The sequence below is a fragment of the Miscanthus floridulus genome, chromosome 2, assembly GCF_019320115.1.
Source record: "Miscanthus floridulus cultivar M001 chromosome 2, ASM1932011v1, whole genome shotgun sequence".
NCBI classification, from domain to species: Eukaryota; Viridiplantae; Streptophyta; class Magnoliopsida; order Poales; family Poaceae; genus Miscanthus; species Miscanthus floridulus.
The window spans coordinates 1,167,544-1,185,179 of record NC_089581.1 but is presented as its reverse complement, the minus strand read 5'-3'; the positions used below and the strand labels follow the sequence as shown (position 1 = coordinate 1,185,179).

General features: G+C 45.8%; 1 protein-coding gene across 4 annotated transcripts; it reads left to right on the top strand.

Annotated features, from left to right (window-relative positions):
- The first annotated feature begins 68 nt into the window (after positions 1–68).
- On the top strand, positions 69–3,891 carry LOC136537586 (uncharacterized). Of its 4 annotated transcripts, none has more exons than XM_066529519.1 (8): positions 69–224; positions 550–651; positions 788–862; positions 956–1,301; positions 1,443–2,094; positions 2,238–2,437; positions 2,563–2,807; positions 2,892–3,891. In XM_066529519.1, exons 4-8 carry the CDS (start codon positions 1,003–1,005, stop codon positions 3,686–3,688), a joined length of 2,193 nt encoding a protein of 730 aa, XP_066385616.1. In that variant the 5' UTR covers positions 69–224; positions 550–651; positions 788–862; positions 956–1,002; the 3' UTR covers positions 3,689–3,891. The 4 variants fall into 4 exon arrangements, with proteins under 4 accessions (XP_066385616.1, XP_066385617.1, XP_066385615.1 ...); XM_066529520.1 differs by having other exon boundaries at positions 69–372; XM_066529518.1 differs by having other exon boundaries at positions 69–651.
- The last annotated feature ends 13,745 nt before the right edge of the window (positions 3,892–17,636 follow it).

Sequence of the window (17,636 nt, the reverse complement as noted above, 5' to 3'; positions counted from 1 at the left end):
CAGCCAATAATACTTTGACTTATATAAGCCAAACCATGGCTCGTAAGCCGACCAGGAGCGACGACGCGTACGTCGCGTTGGCGGGCTACACGATGACGCAGATAAAAAATTCGAGTTGACAGATAGACATGCAGTACCTGGATGTTTTTCGCTGAGTGGCCGGATAGCACGCAAAGCGCCAGCAGCAGGTGATCTCCAACACGGCGACCTCCAAAAACGCAGCGGTACGAGATCGACAGCAAGTAGCAGCTTTTTCCTTGAAACTGGTCGTGTTCGTGCTTTTGGAGAGCAGTAAGAGATTTTAATTTCCATCCATGGTGCTTGACCTTAGCCCCTTGCTTCCCCGTGGGTGAAGGTGAAGCTTGTTATCTGGTAACGAGTATTGTTTCCTCTAACATGGATTCATGTTGTTTACCGTCATGGTTCCTTTTTTTCTCGTCAGAAATTAAAGATTTTTGCACACTAGTGAGATCCATAAATTTTCATAGTATATTATTGTGTGTAACCCTAGGCGCCGCGCAGTTGCTGATCCCCAAGACTCTTTTTTAGGTTTGTGCTCTGAACTTGCACAGAATCATCAGGTAGAGCCAAGAGTGGCGCTTGATGTGTGGAGAAGTGGCCATCGGGCAATGGATCGTGGACAAATAGATCGTATGTGGTCACTTCTGCATCTCGTTTCATGTTGTTGCTTTGTTCGTGTGTGGTCAGTCAAACGCGTCTGTGTATGCTTTTTGTACCACTATTTTTCTTCTCCCGTTCACTTCCTCTCCCCCTCTCTCGGCGACAGACTGGGCTACCTCCGCCGCCGCCCTACGCCAGTCGCCAGGTGCCCAAGTCTTCGCCGGCGACGAGCCCCCACCAGGTACGCGCACCCCTTCTCCTACCTTCCGTTCCCTTCCCGCTTTGCGAAACCGAGCATCCAAACCCTAACCCAGGTCCGCCCCTGGTTCTTCAGCGCGCAGGATCAATCTCGCCAGCCGTGGTTGGCCAAGCTGAAAGAGGATGGGGCAGGAGACGGAGGTGGCGGAGAAGGAGGTGGTGCATTCGGTAAGCGACCTCCCGGTGCAGGACCCGCCAGGAGAGGAGTTCTCCGCCGCCGACCTCACCTGGGTCAAGTACGCCAGCCCCGAGCACCACCGGGAGGACGTCGCTCTCATCCCCTACGACCGGATGGAGGCCTTCATCGGCGGCGAGAGCAACAACCCCGAGTGCCCCACGCGATTCCACATCGAGCGCGGCCGCAAGCGTGAGAGGGGCAGCCTCAGGGAGTACCGGAGCGACGAGTACCTCCTCTACAGGATGTACGTCTTCCCTGCTCTGCTCTGCTCAGCACGTTCCTTTTTTACTCAAGCACATTCCTTTTTGACTCCTCCTGGATGGTTCTTTCTCTCCGCCGCTTCCTAGAGCCAACCAATCTTGACCTGTGTTAGAGCTAATTCCAGGTATTGGTGCTCGTTTGGCCCTGAGAATTATGGGGAGGGAGGGACAATATTGCCTAGCAGAAAGTACAGGCTCAACACGAGGAACCGTGCCGCTCGCCCGCAGTCCATGCGTGGCTGCACCTGCCATTTCACCATCAAGAGGCTCTATGCCCGTCCTTCCCTGTTGCTCATCGTCTACCATGAGAGGCTCCATGTCAACAAGTCCGGCTTCATATGCCACGGCCCCCTCGACAGGGATGCCATCGGGCCTCGCGCTAGGAAAATGCCCTACATTGGGAGTGAAATCCAGCAGCAGACCATGTCATTGATCTACCTCGGTGTCCCAGAAGAGAACATACTGCAGACACATATAGAAGGCATACAGCGCTACTGTAGCGCGGATGCCCAGGTTGATAACCTTGCTTCGCAGTATGTCCAGAAACTAGGGATGATCATCAAGAGGTCGACACATGAGTTGGATCTGGATGACCAAGCTAGCACCAGGATGTGGGTCGACAGGAATAAGAAATCTGTATTCTTCTACCAGGATTCAACTGAGGCAGATGCCTTCATTCTGGGGATTCAGACAGAATGGCAATTGCAGCAAATGATGCGCTTTGGTCATCAGAGTCTTTTGGCTTCTCATTCCTCATTTGGTGTAAGCAAGCTAAAGGTATCTTCCTTGCCTCCATTTCGAATAGCTATGTAAATAAATATATAATTTCAGATCAGTTTTCTAAATTTTGATTGAAATGTCTAATTCTATCAGTAAGGACATGTTTCATGTTTTGTTTGACATTTTACTCGCCGTGGCAGTATCCATTGCACACGCTCCTTGTATTTGACTCAAGGCAGCATGCTCTTCCTATTGCATGGGTCATAACCCGCTCAGTTACTAACAACGACACACTGAAATGGATGAGGGCACTTACTGATCGAATACATTCTATAGATTCCACCTGGAGAATTGGTGGTTTTATCATTGGCGATCCGGCTTCAGAGCTGGGTCCAATCAGGTATGACACTGGTTTGTAACTTTAGTAGTGGCTATCAACCCTTAATCATTTAAGCTGTAGACAGCTGTGCATTCCCATTGAGGTAAATGTGTCGTTGCTACAATAGTTTGTTGCCCTTGTTCCAGGGAGGTATTCGCCTGCCCAGTTTTGTTCTCTATGTGGCACATCAGAAGAACCTGGCTTAAAAATGTAATCAAGAAATGCGGCAATGTTGAGGTGCAGCGGGAAATTTTTATCCAACTTGGCAAAATCATATACAGTATCTGGAGTGAGAAGAATCCCATGGATGCCCTAGGGCAGTTGTTTCATGACTTTGTTGATCAAACAACGTTCATAAAATATTTCAAATCATTTTGGGTTCCCAAATTGGGTAAGAATTTCAACCAGTAATTTAGTAATATAGCTTGTCATGCAAATCCCTCTTGTACATGCTAATGATATTCCTTCTTGATAGAGATGTGGATTGACTATATCAGAAATCTGCCATTAGCAAGTCAGGAATCATGCGGTGCCATTGAAGGTTACCATCTGAAGCTGAAGGTAAAAGCATACGATGATGTGCAGCTGGATGCTCTTCAACGAGTGGACTGGTTAGTGCATAAGCTCACAACAGAGCTGCATTCGAGCTGCTGGATCAACTTATTTGCAGACGAAAGCGGATCATTTCCAGAGGTGAAAGCAGACTATATCGCATCCACGTCATGGCAAAGGGCATTGCAGATACCTGATGATGCTGTTACCTTTTATGACAAAGAGCCTCTTTTAACCAGAGTGGTCAGCCAGAAGGATACCAGTCAGACGCGGACTGTATGGAATCCCGGTTCTGAATTCTCTCTCTGCGACTGCTCATGGTCAATGCATGGTAACCTATGCAAGCATGTGCTAAAGGTCAACATGATGTGCGGAGCACGCAAAGATTTTCAGCCCTCGTTGTCTTTCCAGTCTTTTCAGCATGTCCTGCTTGATCTGTGGCAAAAACCATTGGATGATTCGTTCTCGCTCGACCTCTCGGTAGCATGGGTCATGCAGATGCAGGAGAAGATCAAACATGTAGCTGAGCTTGCCACCTCCGGTGGTATTGCCCAAGTTGCAGGGAAATTGCCGATTCAATGGACAAAAAAGAGAGGGAGAAGAGTAGCCGCCAAGGGTACAAGACCGTTACTTCTTCCTCATTCTAACGGCAGTTTGCAGAAGGACTTGACCCCAAAGAAGAGCAAGAAGAGGAAGAGGCTATCTAGGTTTCTGGGGTAAAATGCACCGCCTACTCTTGTGGTCTCTCTGTAATTAGACGACTGTTTTTTTTTTCTGCCCGGTGTATTCCATTTCCTCAATTACCTTTGGGCTGAGTGGACTTGCTCAGCTACTTGTAATCAGCTCCACTTCCCTATGTCTCCAAGTCCTAGGAACAACAGTTGTGCAGTCTGTAATAGGAAGCCACTGGATGGTTTCTCATATTCCAGTAGGAATGTAGGATGCTGCGAAATTCCAGTCTTATTAGTTTTGCTGGTGCAAAACTTCCCTTTGAAACTTGTGATGATGTGCGGATCGAGTTGCTGCTCATTGCAACTTGTAGGTACTGGAGTTTAGCTGGAGGCTCCAACTTAGCAAGGCGCAATCCCTATCTGCAGATTTTTATTTTAGTAAATGGTCCTGTTTTCATAAATTCAAATAAATTGCACTGTACGGATGGGTCGGAAAATCTAGGTGACAAACTGTGAAACTGAGCTAGAAATCATCTGGTTGTCACCTACCTACTCCACGAGAAAGAAAATATGCGATGCGTTGCTTGTTCAGCTAGTACTTATGATCTTGTTAGTGGTAAGATCTGACAGGTAAATCTTTCGAGGCGTCCCAACAGCTAGCTATTTGACCGGCTATTCTGACATGAACAGAGAAAAAAAGTAAAAGAGAGAATAGTCACTAACGATAAATAAATAACTAATCTATTTCACGTAGTCCAAGAATTTAAGAGATAAACATATGAGTCCAACAATACATATAAAATAAGAATGTATAAAATAGTTTTACTTTTGTCTCTCACATCCACGTAAGCTAGCTACGTACCTAGCATCATTGCGGACGCCCTAAAGATGTTGAGTTTTTGGATTTGTTATAGTATTTAATGACAATATTTGTCCAGAGTGGTAGGCAACAATATCCGTTAATAGTATTGTCGGTGTTTTCGGACCACCGACGAGTAAATTTGTATTTACGCGTCTGGCTCGGATGGTGTGCTCGGAGGACACAAGGGTTTATACTAGTTCAGACGAAATGTCCCTATGTCCAGTTCGTTGTTGCCCGTGTTACCGGCACGTGGTTTGCAGTAGAGATTACAAACAAGCGAGAGAGGAAAATGATCCCAAGTCTTTAGTGGAAGGAGTGAACGGGTGCTGAGAGCTCGATTGCCGCTCAGTCGTGTGCTCGTGTCGTGCTCTTGTGTTCTGATCTCGTATTTTTTCGCCCCCTCAATGAGGCGCCCTGCTTCCCCTTTTATAGACGAAGGGAAAACGCGGGTTACAGAGGAAGAAAAGTAGAAAAAGCAGAGAAAGAGGAAGGCTTCCAAGGTCGCCGGGTCCTTCTTCTCCTTTATGCGGGTCCCGCTCATCCTGTAGATGTCAACAGAATGGCTCCATGTCGCGGCCCTGTTCATCACTGGCGCCATGCGCAGGCGTCATCTGCCGGTCATGGCGCTCCACTCCGTCCCGACGGACATCGTGGTGAGCTGACGCGTCTGTCAACGTCCGTATGAGGGTTAGACAGAACAACACCGGTGCGTCCGACACTGTTCTTGATGTGAATCCCCAGGTATGACCCGTCATGGCCATGGGTCACATCGAGGCGTGCCAGCCTCTTCCATAGCATCAGAGTTTTGACCTAGGCCTATACGCTTGGTAGAACGAGCGCGGTTGGTAGAACGAGGGGCGGAGCGAGCGCCATGTCAATCCGACGGTGGCCACTAAGGCATTGGTGTGGCAGAACCACTAGAAATAACACATTTATGGATGCACTCGTCTTCCACCAGATACTAAGCACCCCGAAAGCAAGTTATAGCAGGCGGTATTCGTCGGACACACCCCAAGGGAGAACCCGTAAGATCCACCTTTTTCCCAAGGATCCAATAATAAGAATGAGTTACAATACTTAATCCATTATATACATCTGGTGTTCTTAAATATTACATTATAACATTTCCAAAGTCAGAGTGCGGAATATTAAACAGCAAAATTAAAAATAAACATCTAACAACAATGAACAAGGATCCGTCTGTGCCCACCAGAAGAATCCTTCACACAACGATACTCCTCAAGCATTACCTGCAACAGGGGTAAATAAACTCTGAGTACACAATGTACTCGCAAGACTTATCCGACTAGTGGGAATAATTTCCCGACTCCAAGGAATATGTAAAGCTTTATGCTTTGCTGGTTTCCTTTTTGTAGAAAGCAATACTAATAGTGAGTCCTTATTTATGTTATTATTAGTAGCTATGATTAATTGATTATCTAGCCATTCTATGTAAACACTTATTCTACTTTCAAGCAAGAGTTGAGCAATCAGTTCCATTTCATCACCTTTCATCTTTCAGTTCTTACTACGGTGCTAGAGTTTAGACAAGCCGTACCCAAGTATGTGCTCAGGATAATAAGTCTGTGACTTGCTTAGCGTCTAATGCAACGGCCGGTCCTTAACCAACATAGACAGGGAAAGAGTATAACCAAGCTATGCCCTATTGGCCGTAGGGCACGATCTCTTACACCCACCAGTTCCCAAACCATATCTCTGTCTGATCACTATTTTTCCTTTCCACCACTTTATCAAGAGTGATCATAATTATCACATATTGTGAGTAACGGCAGGTTACTCACGCTACCGAAATCCTAAGCATAGCAGCTACTCGACCTATACTAGTAGGACTCATAGGTAGATATATTTTTGCATATAGTTTCCATAAAATGCCTGTAACGTAAATGCACATCATATATATATTCAGTGATCATTAAAAATATGGGTTATGCATCGAGGCTTGCCTTGGACAGGCGGCGGGTCAACAAAGTCAGCACCAAAAGGCTTCATGGCTCCCTCCTGCATGAGGATCTCCTCCTCGTACTCCTCAATAATCTCTTTGTAGTCCTGTTCGTCCGCAGGCACGAACTCTATCAACTCATGATCTACATGCATGAAATGATGATGCAATACATAGTAATACGACAATAGCAACTCTTAAAATAAAAATACATCTTGCAAACTACTAAGCGAGTCTACCGACTAAGGTGCTAAGTTACCATTAACAAGTATGAAGCATGACATATACTATCTTAACAACTAAAGGTATTCTTACTCTCAATACCGATTTACTCTACATATGCTAAAACAAGGAGTACTAGCTACTCTATTTATCCACCTACTCTAGGGCTACAAAAATTATAGTGCGTACATAATAATCTAATTAACCTACAATAAAAATTTCATGCCTAAAGCTACCATCAATTTGCCACAAAAAAATCCTAAAAATATTAAACTACATAATACTAAGCTTTCTAATTTGAATTTATGACCCTATCATTATCAAAGCTAACTGTAAACTAACTACACCAACAAATAGGTAGCATTTTTGTGAACCTAACAAATTTTGTTTCACCATTTTAGGACATCTATTGATTTTACTATTATTTTTCAAAGTTCAACTCAAAACTAAATTGAATAAACATTCATAATCTCACTAGAAAATAGAAAACCTAATCTACCACGTGGCCCAGAGCGCGAGCGGCTCGGCCCACTCTGGCACAGCACGCGTGTGCACGCGACGCGCCGCCGTGGCCCAACGTGGCTCGGCCCACGAATGGAAGACCCACGCGCACCGACTTTTATGCAAAAGAGGCCCCGACTTTCAACTAAATGAACTCGCAGTCCTTTCCACTATTCCCCTCTCTCACTGACACTCGCACTTAACCCCCTGGTTCACTTTGAATTCATGTTACAAAGTCCCTAGCCGGCACTCAACAGAGGCCACGACATCTTCGACCAAACGTCGATGAGCACGGGCCTCCTCGGCCTCAACCAACACCTCCCTAGCACTCTACGAGTGAAGCGCAATCGATCGAGGTCTCAAGCACTAACACTATGCAGCATGTAGGTGTGGCCATGCGCCACGGCGGGATCTGGCCACAGCAACACCGGCGCCTGTAACAGAACCGACTAATTAAATGAAATTAAGTAAGAAAATCATCCGCCAGAGCAGACGATTTAGCAAACTTAAGCCCGTATAACCCGGTAGTCCGTAAAATCACGAAGGATTTCAAACCAACTTCCATTCCAGCTAAGATCGTAATAAGTTTAGCGGTCACCATCACATATTACATAAAAGTTTGCATCTCAGATACATCAGAGTTTAAACATAGTTATTACAAAATAAGTTTGAATAAAAGTAGCGGAAGCCATTTGTTCAAACCACACTCACACGGAGTTTAAATACAGTGCCAACGAATGATCATTTCCAAAAAAAGCATCAAACGAGACGTAAGGAATGACCATGCCCATGGTCCTAAGCATCACCCATCGCAGGATAAAGGCAGTTGATACAGTAGCCGTAATACATCTGCCCATGTGCAACAAGTGGGAATAAAACCCTGAGTACGAGAAGGTACTCAGCTAGACTTACCCGACATAACCGAAAATAAGTGACACCAAGAATTATGAAGGGCTTTATAGTAGGGTAGCTGACTCGGTTGCAAAAAGGAGCATTTTTAGCATTTCAAGACCCTTTTTAAAAGCATTATTGCCAAGTTAATTGTTATTACCCTGTCGACTAGATTTGCACCTATACTAGAGCAAACACGTGATTAAGCAGATAATGATAACCAATGATCATTAAACAACTTCTATACTGTCATATTCACTATAACTGTCCAAGTGTTCCATAAACATTTACTACGATAAAGTAACTCAAGTCAAGTGCTCACTATCCAGAAGCGATGGCGATTCGAATCGATTCCTAACCAGCTGGTGATTTATTCCTTACACAAACCTCACTCACCCGCTAAAGTGAGATATTGATCACCGAGTCAACTATCCAGGAATCTCGAGTTTGCTAGGAACCACATGTACCCGGGGGCCGACCGACTGCACTTTGGTCTTATCATCTCACCCCCGTGTCCTACCACACCTGCTCCGGTACAGTGCGCTACGGGCAATCTACTCGGCCTGAATAATCTCCCAGCTTCGTGGTCGGAAGGTACTTTATCCGGCCAGCTAAATGTAAGGCATGCGTTTAACATGACTCGAGGCCCAACAACGGTCGGTCCTTAATCGACACAGACAGAAAGCACTACAGTCCAAAACTCTGTAAGTCTCCGTCCGATCTCAACTTCATTTAACACTTAGTTATACTATGACTTCATAGCCATCCAAGTAGATCCAGGTAACCACCTATAGCTCGCAGGTGATAGGAAATCACCCGACTTCTACCGGTCTAAGCCAGCTAAGCATTGACTCGACTGCGGATACCAGGGTAACAAGCATATAGTATAACAAAAGTAAACAAGGTATAATACAGCAACGGTTGCAAATAACTCCTGAACATAATGCATCAATTAAAGTAAAGCATTGAATTAATAATTTGTAAACCAGGAGAAAATGCTCCGGGGCTTGCCTCTCTTGAAGGAGCTCGGGCGGTGATCGGGGCACTCCGGAAGTTCCTCAACGTCCTCCTCGTCGGCTTTGGGCACTTCCTGCGGCTGCACCTCGAACTGCTCCTCGGGCTCCTCGGGTATGACGACTGGGTTCTCGGTTTGCGATCCTGTATGATACAGTGTGCGTAAGTGCTTATGCAATCGGTGCATCGGATGAGATGAATACAAGGGATATGCTTGAATGCAAGGTAGTCAACATCATCCAAGAAAATATACTATAAGCACATGTCATCTACTGTATTCTCTTCTACTACTAATATGTTAAGTCAACACATCTTATTAAATGCTTCAAAGATACACCAAAGCTTCCCTAGTTTCTTAATCACACTTAAAGCAACACTTACTTAAACCCTAATTAATAATAGGTTTGAATAGCAACCTCTATTTTTCTTGCTTAGAAAAATCTTAGAAAATTACCATAGCACATTACTACCCTAAGTAGTCTACTATCAGATTTTTATGGTATTTGAATGAGTGGATTAGCCTACACAAAAATAACAAGCTATGGCATGATTATGTACATGAAAATACTTTGTACTGTGAAAAGTGTCAAACAACAGAGTTAGTATTTTTCCTATGTTCTTCATAGCATACAATGACTGTACAAAAATTATCACATGCATGTTTTATACAAAGTTTGCTCTCTAGTTAAAATAACAAAAATCAGCCATTAAAGGTACTTGAACTACACCTCAAAATTTTCCCACAGCACATGCATGAAACATATTTTTCCTAGGAAGTACATTACATAAGAAGATCAACAAACTTAGAATCATATTTTTCTAAAGCCTATAGGTTTTTCTATATATTTTTCAAGTTATCAGCAATATCCATGATTAAATAAAGTTCTACAGAAAAGTATCTCAAAAATGACATGCAATAATTTTCCCAAGTAGATCTGATGATAAGGAACCTAGAAAAATTTATTTCAACAGTTTTGGAGCAAATTTGAGTACCCAAACATTTTCCAAACCATTTCTATTTTCAAATAATAAAGAAAAATTGAAACCGAATACTCCTATTGCTACTGGGCCAGCCCGCTGGAACCAGCTGGCCCATGGCCACACTTAGCCTGCGCGGCCCGAGCGAAGGGAAGGGGAAGGCGGCCCGGCAGGGCGTCGGCCCATGGCCTCTCGGCCTGGCTCGGCCGAGGCGAAGGCCACGCCGGCGCTGTGACGCTGCGGCGGCGCGGCTCGGCCAACGAGACCGGTGGCCATTGCCAGCCATGACAGGGCGAGCTAGCGGGCGCATGCGGTTCGCGAGAAGCTAGCGAAGGCGGGAAGGTAGCTAGGCAGGGTGGAGAAGAGGAGGAAGGGGGCCTTCCACGGCGGCCGAGCACGGCGGCGCCATGGCCGACGGTGGCGAGGCGCTAGAAGGCACTACCTGAGCTCGATCAGTCGGTACAAGCACGAGCACTACGTGCCAGAGAGCGACGCAGAACTACTGGCGCGCAATTGCTAGCCACGGTGGAGAAGGCGCGGTGAATTTGGCCGGCGGGTGCGGTGGCGCGGCGAAGGGGAGAGTGAGTGAGCTCGGTGCTTGCGGAGAGGAGAGGCAGCGCGGAAGAGAGCAAGCGAGCGCACCGGCTTCAGCAGAAGTAGGCGGGAGCATGGGCGCGGGCACAGGCCGGCTGCGATGCGCGGCGGCGTCGACGGCGCATGGCCGCCACGCGGCGGGCGTGCTCTGCCACGGTCGGCGCGTGTGCGAGCGGCGAGCAGGGGAACGGCGCGGGGCTAGGCCGAGGCGAGACGCGCGCGGGATGGCGTGGCGCGTGGGCCAGCGCGCGAGGTGGGCTGGCGCGCTGGGCTGGCGAGGCGCACGGCAGGCGGGGACGCGGGCCAGGCCGACTTCGGCCGTGGGCCGGGAAGCTGAGCGGCGGCCTGTTAAGCGAAATGAAATTCTTTTCTTTTTATTTCTCAATTAAACAGAATTAAATTCCCATTTTTGAGCCATTTAAAAGCATTTTCACAAATTGGTGCAAAAATGAAATTTGTTCCATTTTTCAATATCTACAACTTTGATTTTATGACCAAAGCCAAATTCTTTCTAGATTTTGAATTATAAAATCAAAGTCGATGTTTAACTCAAAACCCTAATTTTTGGGAAATTATTTTTGAAGCAAAATTTTGAATTAATTTGAATACAAACCTTGCTCCAAAAATTAAACTAAATAATCCTAGATGATTCACAAGCATAACCAAACAAGTCCTAACCTAGCAAGCAAAATCAGGGCAAAACAACTCTAACAAGTGTATGCAACACTTAGGTTTCACAACATGTTTCATATGTTTCGAAGCAGTGTTTCAGTTGTTATTTACATGATTAGACATGTATGATTAGGATGCTTGATGATGCATGATATGCATGATTTGCAGTGCCTAAATGCTGGCATAACACCGGGGTGTTACAGCGCCGGCCCAAATCACCTTGCCCAACACTACCATCACTACCTAGACTCCATGCCTAGTGTACTGGTAACATCCTAGAGGTCCTAGATGTACCGGTTCTACTCCCAATCAAACCGGCCATGGACACAGCAGCAACATCATGCCCGTCGGTGGTGGCCACACGCTTCGGTGAGCCTTGGCCCAAACTGACTCAACCAGCTACCCTAGTTGTAGTAGGGCCTTACCAGAGACACGTAGAACAGCTTGGATGAAGTCACGAGGCATGGCAAGGCTACTGGCCATGCACGTGGGGTCACTCTAGTTCACAGCAAGCGCAGCGACGATGTCCCCGGTGACCTGCTGCTCTGTCGGCGAAACTGTTACACGGACAAGGCAACCAAGTCAACACGACACAAGGGAACCGCTCAATTGAAACAATGGAGCACAAAACGCCGCCCTGACCGAGCACCTGCCTCGACGGCCATGGCGGACTGCCACGAGGAGAATGCTCCACATTACCTCACTGTAGGATGGAAGCTCACTGGGATGACTCCAATCGCTGGCTAACTAATAGGGCTAGTTGGGTGCACAGTTAATTGGAAAGAGGTGGACTACGCCAAGCTAATTCGATGGACGACGGTGTTTGGACTTAAGGGGTCGACAGCGGGGGAAAAGTACAATTGAAGCCCTGACTGTGACAGAACCGCCCAATTTATACAAGATCAAGTACGGTTGTCCCCGCAACACGTTGACACACCCATACTTTCACTCATATAAACCCGGTAGTCCGCCGAGTGTCCCGAAAGACCTCGGTAAATCAACATCACAACCAAGATCACGTGATTAAGCAAATACACATCACATACATCGGGTTGCAGCGGAAATAATATTACAAAGGGGTTAACAAATAATAGTACAAGTTTGGGGTTTCAAAACTGCTTAGTGGAAACAACATAGCTTTCAAATGATTACATTAATATAAGTTCCAAATATATTGCTAGCATAGTGACATCATCCGACAAAAGCATATAGAGGAGAAGTAAGTATAGAATCACTGAGCCCACCGGTGTTTAGCCACCATCATCAACAGGTCGAGAACATCACCTGCAACAAGGTGGGATAAACCCTGAGTACTCGAATGTACTCAGCCAGACTTACCTGTCGGAAACCAAAACAAATGACACCAAGGATCATGCAAAGCTTTCTTTAGTGGGCTAGCTGACTTGTTTGCGAAAAGCATAAGCTATCATGAAGAAACCATTTTAAGTACTTTGCATCATCTTTATTATGGCCTATCCATCTAGGTAAGCACCTGTACTATAGCAATCACTTGATTAACCAATAACATCCAGTTACCAATTTAGATTTAGCATATCCCATACCATCCAGATAACCATCATTGTTCCATAATAATTACTACGATGCAGTAACTCGAGTCAAGTGCTCACTGTCCAAGAGCGATGGCGATTCGAATCGATTCCTAACCAGCTGGTGATTTGTTCCTTACACAAACCTCACTCACCCGCTAAAGTGAGATATTGATCACCGAGTCAACTTTCCAGGAATCTCGAGTTTGCCAGGAACCACATGTACCCAGGGGCCGACCGACTGCACTTTGGTCTTATCATCCCGCCCCCATGTCCTACCACACCTGCTCCGGTACAGTGCGTTGCGGGCAATCTACTCGGCCCGAAAAATCTCCCAGCTTCGCGGTCGGAAGGTACTTTATCCGGCCAGCTAAATGTAAGGCATGCGTTCAACATGACTCGAGGCCCAACAACGGTCGGTCCTTAATCGACACAGATGGAAAGCACTACAGTCCAAAACTCTGCAAGTCTCCGTCCGATCTCAATTTTATTTAACACTTAGTTATACCATGACTTCATAGTCATCCAAGCAGATCCAGGTAACCACCTATAGCTCGCAGGTGACAGGAAATCACCCGACTTCTACCGGTCTAAGCCAGCTAAGCATTGACTCGACTGCGGATACCCGGGTAACAAGGATATAGTATAACAAAGGTAAACAAGGTATAATGCAGCAACGGTTGCAAACAACTCCTGAACGTAATGCATCAATTAAAGTAAAGCATTTAATTAAATAATTGCAAACCGGGAGAAAAATACTCCGGGGCTTGCCTGGGATTCGACACAAGTCAGTTCAGTTAGCTTGCACCATCCTGGTGACATCTTAGATCCTAGCACTCGCTTAGTCCTTCCATCTTTAGGACAGATCCATCAAACATCGTCTTCGGGTTTGGCTCCAACATCACGTCCTTCACGTGGTTCATCTAGCGTACCTAGATGAGATGCAATATGCAAGTGCATAAATATGAAGAATAGTACCATGAGACACATCACAAAATAGCAAGCAAGACAAGCATAGTTTACACTAACACACTTAAGTACTTTGCGATGCTTAACTTAAACATCACACAATCTATCATGCTAAGATGGCAAAGAAGACAACAACACCAAGCATGACACAAGTTTCCCAAGATCTCAAGTGCTCTAACTCAGTCATCATTCAAGGCATACGTCACACTTAACAATATACAAGCAAGCACTATAATTGGAATCTACCAATTTCTGGACATGCAAACAGCAGCTACAAGATTTAGCTATAACTGGAGTTACACAAATCCAAATGACTTGAAAGAAGACATTATGGAAAGCTTATGAAATTTTCTACAATTCATCTTTAATCATCTTAGCATGATTCTCAAGTTAACTAAGTCAAATATATCCATTTACAGAAACTGGTCCACAATTGATAGAAAACAGCCATTTCTGAAACCCAACTTTAAACAGCTGTAACTCTTAAACTAGTTGGCCAAATGACACCAAATTTTAATATAAGCTAGATACATAAATTATCTACAACTTTTGTATAAACAAGTTTCACAACAAAGCACATTATCATGAAGAACTTTGCTAAGTTTCCAGATCTGTCCATAAACCACATCGGCAAGAAAATAATTATTAACTTATGTTGCAAATACATAATTGGGCAAAACCAACTTTACCAACATTTCACACATGACTAAAGAACACCAGAAAACCTAGTGTCCATGACCAAATAAATTCTTTTAATGCATTTCTTAATTTATTTTAGATAACAAGGTGACTTAATGAACATATACCAAAAGTGCACAATAACTTCTACAAAAATTACAGTGACTCACATATCCTCTCAATAGTCTACTGTACAAATTTCACTCCATTTGAATATGTATAGCAACCTCTATGAAAAAGACAAGTTGCTAAAGCAAGAATTCATGTGAGAGCAAGATAAACTAATAACTCACTCATACTTCATCCAATACTCATGAAATTTTTACCACACATCAACTATCACATGAGTAGCATGCCACAAAAATTTCACTTCATTTGGAGCCCTAGATCTACAGTTATGAAAAATAACAAATTCAACTAGCATTACAACCTTACTGCACAAATCTATTTTTACCGCAAAATATTTAAACTAAAACATGCCATATTATAGATCCACTGCATAGAAAATTTCACAAGGATTCCAAAAAGTCCTCATTTACTATTTTACGAATTTTCTACGATTTACTATGAATTTCCAAAGTTTCTACAAAATAATTACAAACCAGTCCTTACGGCACTATTCACATGAGTCTATGACATTGCAGATAAGACCCTCCCTTTCTTCAAATTCTTGCGCGAAGTCCCTGGTCGGAAAAACAGAGCAGAGGATGGCCGGAGCTTGCTGTTGCGGCCGGATAAGGTACGTCGTCGGCGGGGGAGTGATGGGGAAGCACCAAGGGGTCCGTGCGCACACGCTGGGCTGCCCAGCTTGGCCCGACGCGGCCTGTGGTGGCGCGGCCACAGAAGCCGGTGGCTTGAGCCCGCCGGAACTGGCGGCGACGGTGCTCCGGCGGCCGCGGTGACCGAAAAAGGGGCGCAGGAGGGGCGTCGTGATGCGACGGATGCGTAGCGACGCTCGGTGCAGGCGCAGGAGGGCTGTAAGCGAGGGAGCAGCGGTGGCACGGGAGCTTGGCGGCGGCGGCCATGGCGGCTCCGCTCTGGTGCGGCCAGAGCGCGAGCGAGAGAGTGAGAAGGAGCGGGACAGCTCTGGCACTCGGTTAAGGAGTAGTAGGGCATGCAGCAGCGCGTGGCACTGGGGTAGGACACGCGTCGGCAAGCTGCGGCCACGCGGCAATGGTGGGAGCGCGCTCCGGTGCTTGGCTGACACGGAGACAATTCATCGAGCACGTGGCGTGCGCCGGAGTGGGCGAGGTGGACGCCAGATTTGGGCCAGATCTGGGCCGATTTAGACCTCGGGCCCAAAACATAGTTTGAAGCCCGCGAGCTGCTCTACATTTTTCATTAAGGCACTCTAGTCATTTGAGCAACATAACAGTGGGTAATTAATCTCCAAAGTGGCATTGTCAATGCATTGATGGCAATTAGCAAACTCTAAAATTGAGGGTCATAAAAAGGTCCAACGAGTGCCATCCTTTTGCATGGTCTTCTTCTCGATGTATGCTCCAACTTTTATTTTGGGGTCAAGTCAAGTTACTTAACGAGATTTGGAGAACGCGAGACGTCAATGCCGATGTCGATGAATTTCAGACTTAGAATATTTCTAAGTGTTGAAATCAGCAGCAGGTTCCAACTTCGAGCCTCTGTTTGACTTATTTCCAAGTTGATCTAGCTCTTGGTCCAAAAACAAAGTTTGTTCTACATGATATGGAATACAACTTTCATTTAAGGTCCAACCTCAAAACTAGTATAGAACCTACTATTCTACTTTGACCAAAGTAGGATCACGATGAAGCTTAAATTATCCTTTTTGATCCATTGGAGCGTTTTCGTGGCATTTGCCCAACATGAACCTTTCATGACTTTTGTTGTAGAGTTCATCTAGAGTCATTTGGGCATGGTTGCAAGATTTGGTTGATGATCGAGAATTCCCTTCACTTTATAAAATAATTCAAGCAACAACATAACTCGTCATTTCATGTGACTTCTTGATTCCAAACTTCACGAAACTTTTCCATGGATCAATATAGATGGTTATTGATGTGAGACACACGAAGATATTCTAATAACACCACCCAAGCATATATCTTAAAAAGGGGTCTATAGGCGAGCAAAGGTGCAATATCCAAGTTTAGGTTGGGGCTCGTTTCTATAGGTTTGACCTTGACATCTTCATCATCACTTAATATACCATGTTTTAGCTCAAACCCATTGCTTAACTGGTGGCAAACACCTGGGGTGTTACACTGACACCATACAACTACAATAGTGGCAAGCTTGGTGTGAAGCTAGACTCCAACTCGACCTCCAGACGTGCATAATTATGGAGATGGGCCAACTCTACGGGTTTGCCTTGGCACGGCTCGGACGGCCGGCACGACGGCATTCAAGGCGACGTGACGGGGAGCTTGGCATGGTGCAGCCACTAATTGGGGAAGGATGGCAGCGCTACTATGAAGGCTCCATGTGCGTGTATGAGTCCAGCACAGCGATGTGCGACCACAGCGTCACGACCCGTAAGACGACGGTGGCTCTGCACTGCGCGCCGCAGTGACTAATGCCGGTCCGGGGAGGCAGCAGCATGGCGATGCATGAGCGCGGACATGATGGCAAAGGCAGGTAGGGCAAGCCCACACATGTGCAACTGTGAAGATCAGCGGCAGCAATGACCATGGACGCAGCTCGATGCGACATTGACGGCGACGACGATGGCGAGCAGAAAGCCCAGGCGGACGCGACGACGGGCAGAGCGGCGCGGTAGCAGGAGGCCATGGCTAGTAGCATGGAGCCACGCATGCGGGCATGCATGTGCATGGGCATCGATGGCTGGCGCGGCAACACCGAGCACCGGGCAGGTTGACCGCGCCCAGGCGCTGGCACCATTCAAAAACATGACTTGCACACTTTTTAAAGCTGCTTAAATATCCAACCCGATGATCCAATTGCTAAACCAACTATTTAACGCTTGAGATGGGATGTCAAGTTACTAAAATGAACCCTAAAACCATGCTACTACTTAAACCAGTTCTCCTATAAAAATTCCCAAACTTAGCTTCGTCTACACATTTTCTGACTTAAGAAAATGACTAAGTTTTTGTTTGGATTCGCGTCA

Coding starts and splice junctions, on each gene's coding strand:
- LOC136537586 (XM_066529519.1), top strand. CDS start 1,003: ATGGGGCAGGAGACGGAGGTGGCGGAGAAGGAGGTGGTGCATTCGGTA. Junction 1,302..1,442: donor GAGTACCTCCTCTACAGGAT/GTACGTCTTCCC, acceptor AGCTAATTCCAG/GTATTGGTGCTCGTTTGGCC. Junction 2,095..2,237: donor TTGGTGTAAGCAAGCTAAAG/GTATCTTCCTTG, acceptor TCGCCGTGGCAG/TATCCATTGCACACGCTCCT.